The 18,487-nt window shown below is 36.1% G+C and overlaps 1 protein-coding gene across 1 annotated transcript in view; it reads right to left on the bottom strand.

Moving 5' to 3' along the window:
* Positions 1–295: 295 nt before the first annotated feature.
* The window catches only part of LOC149795443 (phosphoacetylglucosamine mutase-like), a 75,893-nt gene continuing 57,701 nt past the window's right edge, over positions 296–18,487 (bottom strand). Inside the window, exons 16-18 of the mRNA XM_089965227.1 lie at positions 16,558–16,679; positions 5,823–5,874; positions 296–3,451 (exon numbers count right to left, since the gene is read on the bottom strand). Of these exons, the coding sequence (XP_089821353.1) occupies positions 3,362–3,451; positions 5,823–5,874; positions 16,558–16,679 (264 nt within the window). The 3' untranslated portion in view covers positions 296–3,361. The remainder of the gene's footprint in view (positions 3,452–5,822; positions 5,875–16,557; positions 16,680–18,487) is intronic.

The raw sequence follows: 18,487 nt of genomic DNA, 5'->3' as shown, positions 1-18,487 counted from the left end.
TAACTACGTCAATTATTAAATTTATTAAAAAAAGATGCATCGAAGTACATTTAGATAGGCAGTTGAGAATAAAAAGATAAATGGAGAAGTGAATGTAAATAGAGTTACAAAAGCAAAGACAGATACAAAAATATAGATTTTCTGCACACAAGATCACTTTCTTTGTGATACTCTAGCCAGGGGTATCCATAACTCCATGACAGCTGGAACTTTCCTGCATGTCTTGTAAAATAACACTGGCTATTTATCTTTGCAACACATTTATCAGATTCATTTGTGTAAAGTTACTCAAGTGTTCTTTTTTTTTTTGTTCTTATGTTAAGCTAATAAAAAACTCATTGTTTGACTACATCAACAATAACATAACTTGACTTTTAATAGAATGGCTTTGTAATTTAGTTATTTATTTAAACACCTGGATGATTTGAGAATATCTATTTTTATCCATGTAATTATTTGCCAAACAGTATATATCCAGTAATTACACATAAGTAACATAATAAACACCACTTGTGACTGGTGGATGTTTTGGTAAGCTTTTTGAGAATCCATATGACTAATCATTATAGATGTATGTCTTTTTTTTCGAAACCGCACATATAAGATGAATCTCTCAAGTTAAGTAAATAAAATTACTGCTTAGACACCATGAAATCAGCAACATGCATGAAAAGAATCTCTGAAAAGTGGACTTTTAATAGCAAGCTTGGTACATTTCAGTGAACTAGAAAGTCAGCCTAGGTCTATATGGTCAGCACAATGACTAGGGATAGGCCTAACTTCACCAACATAAAGGTTGGCAAATCCAATATCCTTACAAATATTATGATTAAAATGTAACATATAACAAGGTAATAAAAAAATATTTACTCCTCTTTTGTCAAAACTTGCTAAAAATAGTAGGCATTAATATTATCATGTCTCTACAAGAAAATGTATACTTACCTTACATTGATAACAATGTGAAAGTGACAAACTTGGACAGTGTATCATGATATAAACATATAAATACCAAATAAATATGCTGATATTTGCAGGGTATAAAACTTGCAGGACATAAAGTATTCACAATTAAACACAACCTCTTTCTCACATTGTTTTTTGACATGCCCATAAGCAAGCATTTTGCAAAACTGATCTTTCCAAAGCCAAATCTGAGCTTGTCCCAGACACTGGGCAAATGGATTTGTCCAACCCTAAAGATCTACACAGTAGTAAACAGCATTAAAACAAATGGTGAACATGATAACTGTCTAGCAAAGATATAAGAGAGAGAGAGAGAGCAAGATAATAAAAAAGTATGAATTTAGCTCCAATATATACCAACTCATAGGTAAATTATTGTACTTCTGAATAAATAATTCAAAAACGGAATGTATATCTAAAAATATATCAGGGGTCACACTGCCAAGTTTAGTGGGTGACTAAGTTGCAAAAAAAATGCCAACTTTGCCTTCTATTAAGAAAGTGAAAACAACTTCACCTTGTGATTCTACAGATATACACTGAGTGACAATTTTTTAAGGCTTTTGAGACTCTCCCTCAACCCAGCCAAGCAGATACTTTGTTGTAGCCCTGGCAATATGTATTGCAGCCTTAGCAGGTGTTGATATCAATTTCATCAACAAAAGAAACTCTAACACATGCATGTGTTTTAATAGTTGGTTGACAATTAAAACAATGCTAGTTAATGGAATGTACAAGTGTCATCAACAGGAAATACATGGGTACACTTCCAAACATGGCCCCATTAAGGTTTGACATTTCATTTTCAAGGGCAGGAATGAAATTGTTTGGAGAAAGAAACAAATCTGGCTAACCAAAAACCTTGAAAAAATACACCCGCTCTGATTTTCCAACACAAAAACAAAAAACACCCCTATTCCATTTTATTAGATAGAAGAAAAAGTAATTTTTCAGATAAACAAAGAAACGTGTCCTGGTTTGAAATCAAATAGTCAATCTGTTACTAAATGCTTCTGTGCCCTTCATGATCTCTATAGCATTTTATTTTGCCCATTTGCCTTTACATGAGCACAGGAACTATATATTGTAATTAATTCCAACTGATAGGAGTGCCTAAATTACATCATTGTAATTACAAATAGATATAAATAGGTATAAATAGTTACTCAACTGCCACTAAAACAAGCCATTTAATTTTTTTACATTTCAAAACTTCACCAAAAGATTCACATTTAATTTGGAATTAACTCCTTAAACAAGTAGTTGTTGAAGTTCATGTTACTCATCTTTAACATCACTGACCTCTGTGATCTTAATGGATGAACAATAAGGTGTGAAGACCTTCTGCACATGTGCTGTCATATACATGCTCATGTGTCATAGGGGTCATTTCAAACTAGTTTGGAAATGTTTCTGACTGGTTTACTAGTCAAGTTGTGGAAAATAAAAAATTTAAATCCAAGTGGCAGTTGATTAGATATATTTACCTATTTGTACTTATAATCCTGCATCTAATTGATTGGTAAAAGTAGTGATTATGGTAATAACATAGGTTACCAGAACATGACCCCTAAGCAGATGCTGTCAGATCTTCATGTATAACAGTGGAGATCTGAATTTAATCAGATTGAGATAAACTACTGCTTAGAAACAATATTAAATGCAAATATGCATAATGTGAAGTAGAGGATTTACTTAAAATAAGAGAACCAAAAGTTATATATATCGCATTTCTTGCACACCTTTATTTCTCAAATAACTCTTTATTCTGTCCAAAAGCAGATGTCACTTTACACTGAAAATTCAAGTCAAGCTTGACCCCTGATATATGTGTAGGAATGACTGATTTAGCTAAGCTAGAAAGCTGGAAAATAGATACACAATATTTCAAGCTTCTCCTAAAAGAATCAAATAAAGATACAATATGATTTAAAAATATTCCGATGTATTTCATTTACATATTAAATGATCAAGTTCTTAACAATAATCACATCTTTCTTCAATTAGACTGACTGCCTCTTTGCAGCAAACAGTCTTGTATTCAGTAAGGTACATCAAAGGCTAATGTCAATAACATGCATAGCCCATACTTGGCTACCTTCGGGAAGTTTCCCATTTAGAAACGGACAACATTCATTTTTTTCAAGATGCAATGTTTCTAAAACTTGTCTGCTGGATTAATCAAAAAGTGAGTCATTAACATCACAGGTTTATTAACTATAAAATAACATTTAGGACAATGACTCATACATAGAAAGGAGAATTTGGAATTTTCTAAAAATGCAATGAATATACACAAAAGGTTTAAATAAAAAGGTTTATAAACCTTGCTTTACCAAGTGTATGGGTAGTTACAAAGGTAATGCATATTCTGACTGTAGGCATTCTCCAAGTATTAGGAGATAAGCTTGGGTTCCTCTCCTATTCCCCCAGCTAGTCGGTACACAAGAAGTGACACCTCATAGGCAAGTTTGTCTGCATTGGCCTGGAATGAAGTGATATAACTTTTCAGTGCAAGATAAATGTAATTTTCTGGGAGATAGAAATACCATATTTCTTTCAATTTATATTATGGATCTGTACAACAAAATAACAAAATGTATTTTAAGTTTTTTTGTGTGGCCACAATTTGGCAATGTTGATGTCATGACATTTTTCGTGGTCTTTGACTTGACATTTCTGTTTGTCAGATATTATTATTTTTCAAATAAATTACATTATATTAAATTTTCATGGATGCTGAAGATGGATTCATCATGAATGTTGTTAAAATAAAACCCTTTTGATAATAGTCTATTCTACAGTACATCTGTGTGACATATACATGTATGTGCCAACATAATGTACTGATATAAATAAGTTAAAAACATTTATATAATCAAACTCGTACGGCTGTGAAAAGAGACATAAAAAAGAATGCAGTGGACATTAAAAAGAATGCAGAACTATCTTCAATGTAAGAAGTATCGAGCTATGCATATGCTTTAAATTGGCACGAGTCAGCAAAATATTATATCTGTATTACACTTCTACACCAAATTATCAACCAATGTGTTTAAGTATTTACCAGCCAGGAATTAGGGCTGCAAACAAATGAAGATGTCCACAAACAGTACAGTATCACAATGAGCTTTCCATGCAGTCTGTATGAGCTTATATGATCTGAGTGATGTATATATGTCCAACTTAAAACTGCCTAATAGTTCAAGGTTATCATATATGTCTAGCTGACTATCATATTTCTAGGCTAGTCCATGTTTTGTTTACATCTGTGGAGCACATGTAAATACCATCATATAAATGTCAATGCATCTGCATATACCTACAATGTAAACAAAGAACTGTCACAGGTAAATCTGAGTTTCACAACTTTTAAGAATCATTTGTTTACATTTGTTGTGCATATTCTTGCAAGGCAGGAAAAAAAAACTTGCTACAAGGAAAAAAGTATTAATATGTACTTGTGTTATACGTCACCTCATCACAATAATTGCTACTTGGTGCCAACTAAAGATAAAGTTCAAAAAATGTAAAAATCATTTTGCATAAAAATTTAAAAACATAAACCCTTTCAAATTAAATGAAACAATGAAGTACAAGAAGATCAAATACAAAAAGTAAAGATGTTAAAATAATGAAAAATGTTTATAAACTAAAACATATAGTCCAAATTTGTTAAATAAATCACTGGGGCCTCGAGTGGTCGAGTGGTCTAAAGTGCTCTCTGTTACAGATCACTGCCATCTCACCTCTGTCTGCATGGGTTCAAGCCTCGGATTCGGCTAATGTGGGTATGTGAGAAAGCTTGCCAGTAGCTTCTTGTGGGTCGGTGGTTCTTTCCGGGTTCTTCCTCCACCATTAATACTGGCCGCCATGTATAGCCTATCGTGTGCTGAAAAATGGCGTTAAACCCTACAACAACAATATATAAATCACATTTCCTCAAAAAGTCCAAGATTTTTTTCAGGTAGTTCATCACCATACAGTTTCTTCATTCATGTCAAAATACTTCTGTCTCACAGGATGGAAATCAACACACTTCACAATAATGTGTTCTAATCTGAAAAAACTCAAATTATATTTGGTTTTGACATGCAAGTAAATTGCGAAAGGACGTATCATATTAGTTCATCTGCATAGAAATTAGGAAAGTGTGGCATTCAACGTTAAAATTAAAGCAGTAGTTTTGCTAAAAATTGAAATACAAGTCAGCTTGTTGCCAAAAATGTGAAGCTTTTTGCACAGCACTGTATCTCAAACATGGCTGCCTGCAACATCATAAAACTTTATATGTGAATCCATCTTTGTGGGATTCAACATCCTGGCACCAAGGGTTGGTAGTTATAAACTACCTTTACATGCTTTTCTAACTACCTTTAGGTTTTGCTTTTGGGTCTTTAACTCCCACACTGCTGCTTCCATATTTATGAAGTATAGAACATGAAAGCATCCCAAAAAGTACTAAAGAACTACCATGACCTAATTTGCACATGTTCACAGTCACTCATATTTGCAGGACCAGAGTATAAAAGAATTTGTGTACAAGTGCCTTCTTCTGCCATTTAAAACTTGTTTTACAGCTGTATTAATCTGCATATGAGCCATTTAAAGCTATGCTTTCCTGAATATCAGAAGTAGTATGGATGTGCTCTCTTCTGCCATTTAAAACTTGTTTTACAGCTGTATTAATCTGCATATCAGCCATTTAACGCTATGCTTTCCTGAATATGAGAAGTTTTATGGACATGCTACCTTCTGTCATTTAAAACTTGTTTTAAAGCTACACTTACCTGTGTATCAGCTTGTTTTAAAGCTACACTTACCTGTGTATCAGCTTGTTTTAAAGCTACACTTACCTGTGTATCAGCTTCAGCGTACACTCGTACAATGTCCTCTGTTCCTGATGGTCTAAAAGAAAGCATAGAAAGATATTAAAAACCATATACAAATACAAAACAAAGTTCTTCTTCTGTTGACACATAAAGAGGGTTCATACACCTTTGGTGTGACAAAATTCAAGGACTTTTCAAGGACTTTTTCCAATTTTTTCAAGGACCCCTATGCCCAGTGCACTTTAGGTATATTTATCAATGGCCATTTAAAGGATAAGTGAGAATGTTGTAATTTCCTAACAAGGGGCTTCCTAATATTTTTGCAATAGGCTTGAGACTTTATTATTGAGAATTTTTATAAAAAAATCTAAGAAGAATAACAACACTTTATTTCTAAGAAAAACAAATGAACTCCTGAATATTTGGTAGCTATCGGAGTTTACGGAGATTGCCGAATATCACCATCTATCTCCAACATACTTCGTGAAAAACCCATCAGCCAACCTTGCATATAGTGATTTGCATAATTTATGTGTACTTTAAGTTTTCCGTGGCAGACAAAATCAATTTCTGGAAAAATTTTGACACATGATATGATGCATTCAAGTGGCATCTTAAAATTGTCTTCTGCAAAAGTATACCATGTGCCGCCTTTCTGTGAACAGGTATACAGCTGTAATTTATGCCCAAAGTTTGTTTGCAATGCCCAAAAAGTCAATAATAGACATCCAGCAGACTTCGAAGTTTAGAACATACGCCATGAAAAAAATTAAAAAGCATATAAAATGCAAAATAAAGTTCTTCTGATGTTCTTCTGATGTTGACACATAATGAGGGTTGATACACCTTTGGTGTGACAAAATTCAAGGACTTTTCAAGGGCTTTACCCAATTTTTTCAAGGACCCCAATGCCCAGTGCACTTTAGGGGTTTCCTAATATTTGTGCAATAGGCTTGTGACTTTATAAAAGAGAATTTAACAAAAAATCTTAGGAGAATTACAATGCTTTGTTTCTAAGAAAAACAAATAAACTCCAGAATATTTGGTAGCGATTGGAGTTTACGGAGATTGCCGAATCCACCTTCAATCTCCGACACATTTCACAAAAACACATCAGCTGACCTCATATATAGTGATTTGAATAATTTATGCATACCTGAAGTTGTTTGTGGCAGACAAACTCAATTTCTGGAAAGACTCCAACACATTATATGATACATTCATGCGGCATCTTAAAATCGTTTGCCAAGAAAGTATACCATGTATCGTCGCGTCTAATTTTTACATCTGATGTCACATGATTGCTCATTGAAATTTTACAGGTACATTTACACACAGATGTAAGTATATTGTGTAGAGAGCAGCTTTTCTGTTAACAGGTATACGGCCGTAATTTATGCGCAAAGTTAGTTCACGACGCCAAAAGAGTCAATAACTGACTGCCAGCAGGCTCCGAAGTTTAGATCATCCACCGAAAATCAGAAGCACTTTTTGATGCTCCCTATAATCAGGTCCACGCACAATTCTAAATATCTGATTGGTCACATGTTGTAAACCACCCAAGAGCAAACAGTTTTATTTTCGATTACATGATGTAATCTTATGAAAAGAAACTTTTCTACATTCGTTTGTCTATCAATTTTATATTTTTCAAGGACCGAGGTTTATTTTCAAGTACTTTTGAAGGTCACACCACACACCACGTTGTTCACATGAACAATGAGAAACAATTGTGTGCAGTTGTACCACCACCAGCATTGGGACAATGCACAAATGACGAGCACAGTCACAAAAGTAACTAACAAGTTTAAACATTCTAACTAGTGTGTCCAATGCATGTTGAACACTGCTTCACAGCAACGCAGATGCAAACGTTCATTTTCTATGCAAAGAAAAAAGCAATAAGCCCCTCTGGCAAGTTTTATCAACAGTAGTGTCCAGTCTCTGGTGGCTGCAAAATGCCCACTGAACTACTGACAGCAGCCAAGACTGCATCTAGTCAAGACTATATTCCACTGTCCTATGAAACATAAAGACAAAAAATATGGTGTATTTTTATTATTCAATACTTGTGTGGTTGTGACTATGTGAGTGCATGTGTGTACATATGTACAGTTGTGTGGTAATAATATCCAACAAAGCTATGGGACTGACCATTTAATTGGAGGGGGAGAGCTAGCCCCTTCTTGAACAAATTTCTGGCCCCCAAAAAGTTAGAAAAAAATATTCTTGCTCTCATTTCAACAAAATACTACACACATCCATAATATCAGTTTTAAAACAAAAATTATCTTCAGGTAAAAGAAAAAATCTCCTCACTGAAAAGAAAACCCCAGCCCCTCCCCAGCTCCATGAAAGCTAAAGGGTCAGTCCCTAAGTTGACCAACTATTTTCTGTTTGTAAGTGTAATAAATTCTTGAAATAAAACATATTATTTTCCATTCATTTTCTACAGGCTAATATGAGTAGATAAAACTTACTTTCAACTGTATGGCATTGCTTTTTTGGGTCATGCACACTAACACCCATGGGACCTCAAAAACTATTCTCAAACACCTCCCATCAATGTCTTGGAGGTTGGCAGGTAAGCATTCTCTGCAGCACAAGAGAACAAATATCTCTTTCCATCCTACCATAAACTAATTGCTCACATTTACAGCAGGAAGAAAGGAATTTTTTTTTGTAAAGTATGTCTCTCCATCAAGTACATTATCTGATCACATGAACATTAGGATTACAATCTGCTACCTCCGAACCCTGCCATCTCTGAAAGAAGAAAATGTCTTTCTTCATACAAAGGGAAGCAACTCTTATATGTTAACTCCCCTTCTACCCCACAAGGTGACTACCAATATACTCGGATGTAACCAGTCTTCACTTGAGCAAAATATATAATAGGATGCTCACATTCCGGGGAAGTGTGAGAGGGATTTTTAGTAATGTCATCAGGTAAGTATTACTGGAGGAACATAATTTACGACAAAATTTGCTTTCTCTGTCAAAAACAGTACCTGGTCACATTAATATTAGGAAAATAGGTGAAAGTCGAGGACATACTTAGCATCCTATCACTACCCATTTCAACCACTAGGAGCAATACTGTTCTGCTAAAAGGATGAACTTCTCCTAAAGCTAGTGTAGCACATCAAGAGACAATTTGTTTACACATGTGCAAGGGAGATCCCTGTGAGATTATGCATTTGATTATCGTCTCACCTTCAAACACTTCCCAGATAAATCCAGCTAAAGTGGCAAATTCATGCCTGGGTCTAAGGCTGTGCTTTCATGAGTGGTGAGTGGTCACTGTCTGTGCAGCTATCTCTAACCTGAGATTCAGTTATATCCTTAGCAAGGCCAGGCCACACAACAGAAGCCACAGAATGTGGACTGGGCACGGCAGTAAGCTGACTCCACTATATCCAGAAGACATTGCATTTGAGGCTCGACTCAAAGTGGTCCATATTTCATGTACTAAAATCTTCATTAGTAGTATTTCATTCTGTAAGAGGTCAGCACATGCTAGGGTTGTGGGGTTATGTCTTGCTTTCTAGCACACTTGAATGACTGAATCATCACAAGAACTGCATGTAGTACAGATGTGTGGGTATTGTATAGAGCTCACTCACTCTGCATGCTACCATTATCATGAGTTGCAAGTCTTGTGTGATAGCTACTTCAATGAAGTAGGAGACAATGGTTCTAACTTAACAGAGATTCTATTTGGAAATGAGTGAGCATGGTCTGGAGAAGTCAAATCTGGAACACAAGTTGCTGACAAAGGATTTTTACTGTCTGAGTGCAGCAATCAGAACTATATGCAGTCTGTGACCCTCACTTTCTGAATTACATTCATAATCACGACTGCTGATGGGAAGTTGTAACCCACATTACTTCACAGCTGACTGAAAGATTAATGATGATCCATGCTTTTAGATCTGGAAAAAAAAGTTCATGCATCGGACAGCCCAAAAGGACACAGACCCGATTGAAAGTTCACAGAGGGGCAACTCTGTATGAAGCTGTTCTTCTCTCCTTAACAATGAGTCAGCCAGGAATATGCCAGACTTGGATATTACCTGATATTGGGAGCACAATGAAGGTATTCCCATATGTGGCAAAGGTCTGGTGATTTTCACCGACATCTGACAAGATACAACACCACAACTGAATTGTCCAATCAGGACAATGTTTCTTTGGATTTGTTTTACCCCCTTAATTCGAAGGCCCAACAACCAATTAGAAAAGGTCCAGAGATTTGTACCTTACCCCCACATTTGATGAGGTAGATCACCATCACCATGATGGGAGTTTTGGGCCCCCACTGTGCCTGATCCCCACTCCACGCTGCAGTTGCAGGATTGCTTGGGTGATTGTTACACCAATGATGTAGTTCAGTGTATTACTGAGGATTCAAATCAGTGTCTTGGTTGATATCTTCTCCAATACATGAATGAGCTTTTTGATGCATGTGGAAGGAAAATACCAAGTTGATCTGTGTTAAGGTTCCACAAAATGTTGAGAAGGGATAAGGTCCATTTTCTCTAAACTGATTATCCACCATATAATGAGGAAAATAAGGTTGATTATCCACCTTATAACGAGGGATATAAGGTTGTTCATATCATGAATCAAAACCAAACTTACCAAATGTTTTTGTAGTGTGTTGTCAAGTAACATTGTTGTCTCTGTAGAGGATGTCTTGAACTCTTAAAGAAAGCTCAAGGGCTTAGCTGGGGCCAAATGGAAGAGCACGGAAATATTATATGATCCCTTGAATGTGAAGCTAACATATTTGCATGATGCCATATGAATTGCTATATGGGACCACACATTGGATATATCAAGACTAATCAAATACTTGTCACAGTACACTTAAACATGAATGGACTTGCCATTTCCATCCTGAACTTTGGTAGAATAAATTATTTGTGCCTGCTTAAACTGAATGAAGGTCTCAATTTACTTTGTTTCCTGAAAAGTTTGGAGTAGAAGACTTGTGCAAATGGTCTTTGTACCATCTCCACCACCAATTTACATGCAAAAACAAGATTTTGTTCTGAAAACAAATCCACCTTCATGGGGTTTCTTGGAAATTCCATTAAGAAGGTAGGACAATGAAAGTGGAGGGTGGTGTGATACCAAAATCCAGAGATAACAATTGTGGCAATATTCTGAATGACAAATTGTTGTCATTATCATCTACATCTATAAAGGCCATGACTTTTAGCTAGAATTAACTGAAGGCGGAGTTAGACATTCCAATGGAGACAAGTCCTATAGAATTCCTCTTTCACTGCCTTCACCTAAATTTGATCTGTTCCATTGTTGGAAAAGCACAATCCAGCATTTCCATTTCAAACCATTAAATCAATCAAAGGGATCCTCCTCCTCCTGTATATTCTGACAATAGGGCTACAGTCTTCTATATGGTGTCGAAGTATCATCAACATGCATCATCATTTCCCATTGGATATGCCATCAGTAGTGACCACATTATAGAATGCCGGTCCAACTACCCAATCAGAGATAACAGACTCCGCTCTAATTGTACATAGCTCAATCAAAGGACTGGACCAGCTGGTCAGCAGTCAGAAAGTCATATTAAAAAAGATATATACCTTGCAATACTCATCTCATGATCTTTGAATTACAGTGTGTTCTGGCACTTTTTCTGCATTATGGCATGGCATGGAAAGCCCATCTAGACATCTTCTGTGAGACTAATGAATGATTCATGCATGGGGTGTAAAATACAATTCTTGCTCCAATGTACTGTAGTGCGCTTATTTTGACACCCTTGAGCTGCTGCTTCAAAATGTTGGACCAAGTATTTCCAACCAAAATGCACACACATTACATCTCTGAGATGATAAGTGGTTGTATATGTAAGCATGTCTCATGTCCATCCTCAACAACCTTAAATTATTTACACTTCTTGCACATGGTTAACTTCTTTCTAATGAATACAAAAAAAATAAACAAGACTGAAGAGCACAGGAAAATATTTTTAAAAAATTGTTGAAATAAATGTAAACTGCTTGATTGAAACAACTTATTAGTGTAATAACTGAAAAGTATAGTGCCTGAAAAATTTCACTTGTGAAATTATGTTACTGATCGAAATCACAATTGGCATAACAAATAGTACAATAACAGCAAAAATAATAAATTCACCAGAATTTACCAAAAAAATATTGTATGCACCATACAAAACATTTTGACTTACTATACCACTGAAATACAAAAAGTGGATGAACAACTAAATTGGTTTCCAGAAGGTCCATATTTGCAGCATTTAGCAAAAGCTGAAAACTGGTTACATACCAGTATTTAGTGAACAGAAAAGAAAGCTGACCTGTCAGTTGTTGTTGTTGTTGTGGGGTTTAATGCCATTTTTCAGCACGATAGGCTATACATGGCGGCCAGTATTAATGGTGGAGGAAGAACCCGGAAAACCCCGGAAAGAACCACCGACCCACGAGAAGCTACTGGCAAGCTTTCTCACATGCCCACATTGGCTGAATGTTAGACTCGAACCGCCGCAGACAGAGGTGAGATGGCAGTGATCCGTAACGAAGAGCGCTTTAGACCACTCGGCCACTCGGGGGCCCCCCTGACCTGTCAGATATGCTTCCCCATGTAAATATATATATAGACTGAAAGACATTTTTTGTCTTTCCGGAAAGTCTAGATTCAGAGGTAGCAGAAAGTAATTCTAATGTTAATGTGGTCAGGTAATGTACTTGATAGAAAAACTTCCATGTTACTATAGTAACACTTCACCAAACCAGGTCACTAATGGGACCTAACATTTTGGCTGTTTTATCCAACTGCCATTAAACAGAGAGTTTGAATTGTATCAGAATGGCATAATCATGGTTAGCATACCAGATTCATAAACAAAAGGATGCTGTTTCAAATTCTACTCTTAGATCCGCCCAGGTCGCTTGCCATGTGTCCCTGAGAAAGGTACATTACTCCAATTGTCTCAGCAATTGATAACCAACTTGTGTTTGTCTGCCATAAACCACCAATCCAAACTAAACTTAATGGGGGAATATCAGCATGTTGTTTTTCCCAGAGTATTCCTACAGCGGCAATGCACTCAACTTGGTTCCTGTACCAAACCATATTGCCGACATTTCTCTTTTTGTTCTTCACAAACAAAACTTTGCAAATGCTAAAACTGTTCATCTTCCCATATTTTATTTTTGGATTTTGGATAGACCTTGTGTACTACTTTCAATGTCTTTCTTCTCACTATTTTCTATTTTACTATTTCCTTTAAAAAGACATATCCTATATTGTGACTTGCAGATCGTCATGATCATGAGCAATGGCACATACACTGGTTCAAACACCTGAAAAATTGCCATCGTTTACATTCTACATTAACTGAAACACACACTTCTAAATAACACTGGACAACAAATTTTTACAAAAGTCATGTTACTGAAATAAAATTAGTCAATTCTTATCAATTTTTATGTGCTGAACACAAATATGACAGTCAAATTGCAAAATTGGCTCTAGTTTTTTTGTAATCTGCAAGAAATTAATGTTTACATAACGAAATGCATTCCAATAGTAAAAGGTCAACTGTAATAGCCTACCTATAAAAAATCAAGTCATTGACTACATCTTAGATTTCTTCGCCTGCCTCTTGTACAGCTGTTCGGGAGCATCTCTGAGGAGTGTCCAGCAGTAGTCAGCCAGCATTGTAGTGGACCATTTTCCCTGGTATCTTTGTTCCATTGTTGCGATATCTTGATGAAAACGTTCGCCGTGTTCATCACTAACAATACCACAGTTGCTAGGAAAGAAATCCAAATGGGAATGAAGGAAGTGAATCTTTAGAGACATATTGCAGCCAAGTTTCTTATACTTCATCAACATGTCTTCTACTAGTTCCTTATAGTTTTCTGCCCTAACATTTCCGAGGAAGTTTGTAGAAACTAGGCGAAAAGCATTCCATGCTTGTTTCGCGTCACCTTCCAGCAAGTTGTTGAACCGGTCATCTTTGAAAAGCTCTCGAATCTGAGGACCCACAAAAACTCCCTCTTTAATCTTTGCTTCGCTGAGTCGAGGGAATTTTTCATGCAGGTATCAGAATGCTGGCAAAGTCCGGTCAATGGCTTTCACGAAGTTCTTCATCAAACCTAGTTTGATGTGAAGGGGTGGTAGCAAGATTTTCTGAGCCTCAACCAGAGCTGGGTGTTGGATATTCTTCTCTCCAATGGCTACATTCTGCCTGTGAGTCCATTCCTTCCTCATGTAGTGCATTTCCCTTGCTCGGCTATCCCACTCGCATAAGAAACACATGTATTTTGTATATCCTTGCTGCAGTCCCATTAAAAGGGCAACTACCTTCAAATCACCACAGAGGTGCCAGCTGTACTTGTTATACTCAATGGAATTCAGTAGCTGCCTTAAGTTATCGTATGTCTCTTTCATGTGGACAGCATACGCTACTGGAATAGATGGAAGAATGTTTCCATTGTGCAAAAGCACAGCCTTGAGACTCAGTTTCGAAGAGTCCACAAATAGTCTCCATTCTTGTGGGTCATGAGTGATTTTTAAAGCATTCATGAGGCCCTCAATATCGGAACAGAATATCAGATTACTTTCCTTTCTGAAGAAAGGCTCCAATTGCTGGTGGCGCTTTCGATATGCAGTAATTGTGACATCTTCTTCTAGAAGATTCCATTGTTGGAGTCTTGATCCTAGCAATTCTGCCTTGTTCTTTGATAAGTCCAAATCACGAATCAGGTCATTTAGTTCTTCCTGTGTTATTCTGTGTGGGGTTGATGATGCACCACAGTGAAAATCTGGATCACTGCATGCTGATGGACCAGGAGAAGAACAGGTCGACTCACCTTTGTCTTCGTCAGATGAATCAAGAGAATATTCTGCTGGAGGTTCTGGAATAGGAAGTCCCTCACCATGTGGAACTGGTCTCAATGCAGACGGAATGTTTGGGTAGACTATTCTCGACTTCTTTCGCTTCGTTATTCCGCCGGAAAGAGGAGGAACCAAGCAGAAGTAACAGTCATTTAGGTGGTTGCTTGGCTCTCTCCACACCATTGGGACTGCAAACGGCATTGATGACCTTTTGCAATTCAACCTCTGTGAAAGCTGTGTTGTACATGTAGCACAGCATATATGCGGAGCCCAAGGCTTGTCTTGGTCACCAACCTTGCATCCGAAGTAAAGATGATATGCCTTCTTCACTTGAGAATTGATACTTTTCTTCTGGTTGGCAAATGTCACTTCCCCACAAATATAGCAAAAATTGTCCGCGGTATTAACACACTTTCGAGGCATTACTGTTCTTTATTGTACGTAAATGGATAAAATAATAAGTTTTATGTAACAGTAGCTTGAACTGTCTCGCACAACGTCTAAAATATTTTAAATGCTGAACCTATCTGATTGGGCTTTATATAGTACACTGCTTACGTCAGCTTCAGCAGCCGCCTGGCATTAGTATAATAGGCCTACACATGTATAGTACACTGCTGACGTCAACTTACTTCAGCAGCCGCATGGCATTAGTATTGCATTGCATCAGAAAATGATGCAATCAACTGTGGATGATGTGAGCATGATGGTATTATGCAATGTTACATCATTATTCCGGATGTTGCTGCAGTCCTACTGGAGAAATTTACACAGTGAAACATAGAAAATGAGGTATATGAATATCTTCAAAACGAGAGCCAATACAAATTTTTCACGGTTATATTCGTGTTCGGCACACCAAAATACTACAGATTAGGGCCTTTTCAAGTCAGTAATGATTTCACTGTTGACCAGTGTAATCGATAATAATATTGTGTTCCTTTAATGTTCTGGTCTGGGACAAAATTCAATGCTTGTTATTTTATCTTTTCCAAGTATATTAATATCTCTCATCATCAAAAGGACTTGTACATTTTTTTCTATAGTGCAAAATCTGTGGGCAAGTTTCCATTTTTCGAAACATGCATACAGAACAGCAGAGATACATTTGCAATGAGCATGTGGCCTCATGCCTGCCACACACTCGCAGAATCCCTGATGTACATATCCTTCCGTTATTAGCACAGATTCCACAATTTATATTACTGACTAGCATATTTCTGCTCTGCATGCACTTTTCACGATCAATGAACACATGCAGAAGTAATGTAAACATGTATATTTGTACCTATTCACAGAATATCATCTGATGTCAAAAGTAAACATTTCAGTTTTGGTCCAAAGTCACTTTCACCTTTTTCTTACACATTGGTAAAGTTGTCTCTCCGGCCAAAATGTAAATAACCGCATCTCCCTTCTCATGACTGAATAATGAATTAATATAGGCATCCATGTAAGCCTAAATTAAAATGGACATAACACAAAAGTCATATATGCATCAAACTTCAAAATCTTTTAAATGTCTCAAATGTTCATATTTTATTCATGTATTTTAGATCTTGGAATGTGACATTTCTGCATTCCTTCATGTCAATTCAGATCTCAGTTCATCAAGTGACATAGTGCAATATTTATCATGAAAGAGAACTCTAAGTTTGCATAAATATACTGCACATGTTGCCTGAGTCACACATTTAGAAGCAACCCTAGTGCAGTGCCACCTGTCAAAAACCAAGGATGAGCTCACTATTTTCTCCTGTTAATACCAAAGTATATGACCGGTATGCTAAGAAAGCCAGGTTACAGATGGACTAGTTTATAAAAGTTCACTGTATTTTCAATGCCTATTACTATTTACCTTACAAAGGAGCGCCCTTGATTAAAAACTGCCACCAGTTTGTCAATGGCTTCCTGCAGACCAGGAGGTGATGTAGTTTTTCTCTCTGCATCTGTTGTCTGAATCACTGTTCTGTCCTTCACCTAACACAGATTACAACAAAACAAAATCAAGCAAATTTATGAGAAATTTATAAACTCACACCAAGAGATAAAGGAAATTTAAGTTTGTTTACACCTCAGTATTCTAAGTCAAGTTTTAAAAATTTGATGAAGTATCAAAAACACCAAAAATAATTTGAACAGCAAACATGTTACACCAACACTACACATATACACATTCTGAAAATAAAAGGAATAGATCAGTTTGGTTAGTTACCAACCATAATGGAGGTCACAGATTGTCTGACTGACTCCCTCACCTCCTACTCACTCTTCACTACTCGATTAAAAGGTGGTTAAATGAATGGTACCAAATATCATAGGGGAAACAAGAAGTTTACTTATGAAAGAAGAGAACTTCAAATTACACAAATGCAAAAGTTAAATTGTGACAGATAAATTGATGGATGGTCTAGGGTGACACTTTATGACCCTACCACTTTCATGGTGAATATACACAAAATAGAAAGGCCAGACAAGGGCTCAAACCCAGGACCTCTCAACCTCTAGACTAATACACTATCATTTGAAATATCTGAATCAATGCACCTTACCACTTTCTATGTAATGATTTCCCTTAGGTCATCGGGCAGATTTTGAATGTCATTCTAGAACGTTGATCTAATGAAATTGGTAATACCATTAAATGGCTTCTAAACCATTATGATCCAAAGAACTATATCAATTTTCAACTTTAGGCTTAAATAATTGTACAGTGTGAAATATATTTATTCTCAAGACTATCTGGAAATGAAAAGCTTTTCACATTTTAAGATTTAAATTTCATCTACATCTCTAAATAGGTATTTTAATTATCAGACTGAATTTGATAGCTAGTTATATTATACAATGTATATAATAGCTATTTATATTATACAATGTATATGATAGCTATATGATAGCTATTTATATTATACAATGTATATGATACATAGTTATAGTATACAATGTATATAATAACTAGTTATATTATACAATATATGTGATAGCTATATCATAGCTAGTTATATTATACAATGTATATGATAGCTAGTTATAGTATACAATGAATATGCTAGCTATATGATGATAATAATAATAATAATAGTAGTAATGAGGACTTTGTATAGCACATTATCTTTAGAAGCTCTAAGCGCTTTACAACATTGAACAACACATAATAATATGATTACAAAAAACAAGCACCATGAAATTAAAAAAAACATAAAAACCATGCTGAAAAAATATAAGGTAGGGAACATTATTAGGTCTTTAAGTTTGCTCCTGCAGTCGAAATAAGTGAGTTCTAAGAGTACTCTTAATGAGATCACTGTGTCTTTGTGTCTAAGTTCAGTGGGCAATTCATTCCACATTGCTGGGCCCTGGTATGCAAAAGAACATTGTCCATATGACTTTGCTTTCGTAGTGGGAATAATGAGTATACAATTGTCAGAAGAGGAGTGTAAGTATCTTGCTGGTGTGTACACATGGGTGAGGTCATATAGGTATGTTGGACTGGAGTCCATCAGTGAAATGTGGCACAGAGAACAAATTTTGTGTTTGATTCTGGATCAAATGGATAGCCAGTGTAGAGTACAGAGCAGCGGGGAGGTGTGCTCTGATCATGGTACTCTACGTATGATCCAAGCAGCTGTGTTTTGAACTTTTTGAAGTTTCTGAAGTAGATACTGAGATGAACCAGACAGAATTGAGTTACAATAGTCCAGTCTTGAAAGTACTAATGAACATACAAGTGTTTTAGTGGCATCAGCTGAAAGATATTTGCGAAAGGAGCTGATGCGTCTCAGCTC

This window comes from Sinohyriopsis cumingii, chromosome 7 (assembly GCF_028554795.1).
Source record: "Sinohyriopsis cumingii isolate HCF-2022 chromosome 7, ASM2855479v2, whole genome shotgun sequence".
NCBI classification, from domain to species: Eukaryota; Metazoa; Mollusca; class Bivalvia; order Unionida; family Unionidae; genus Sinohyriopsis; species Sinohyriopsis cumingii.
This window is presented reverse-complemented; position numbering and strand designations above follow the sequence as displayed.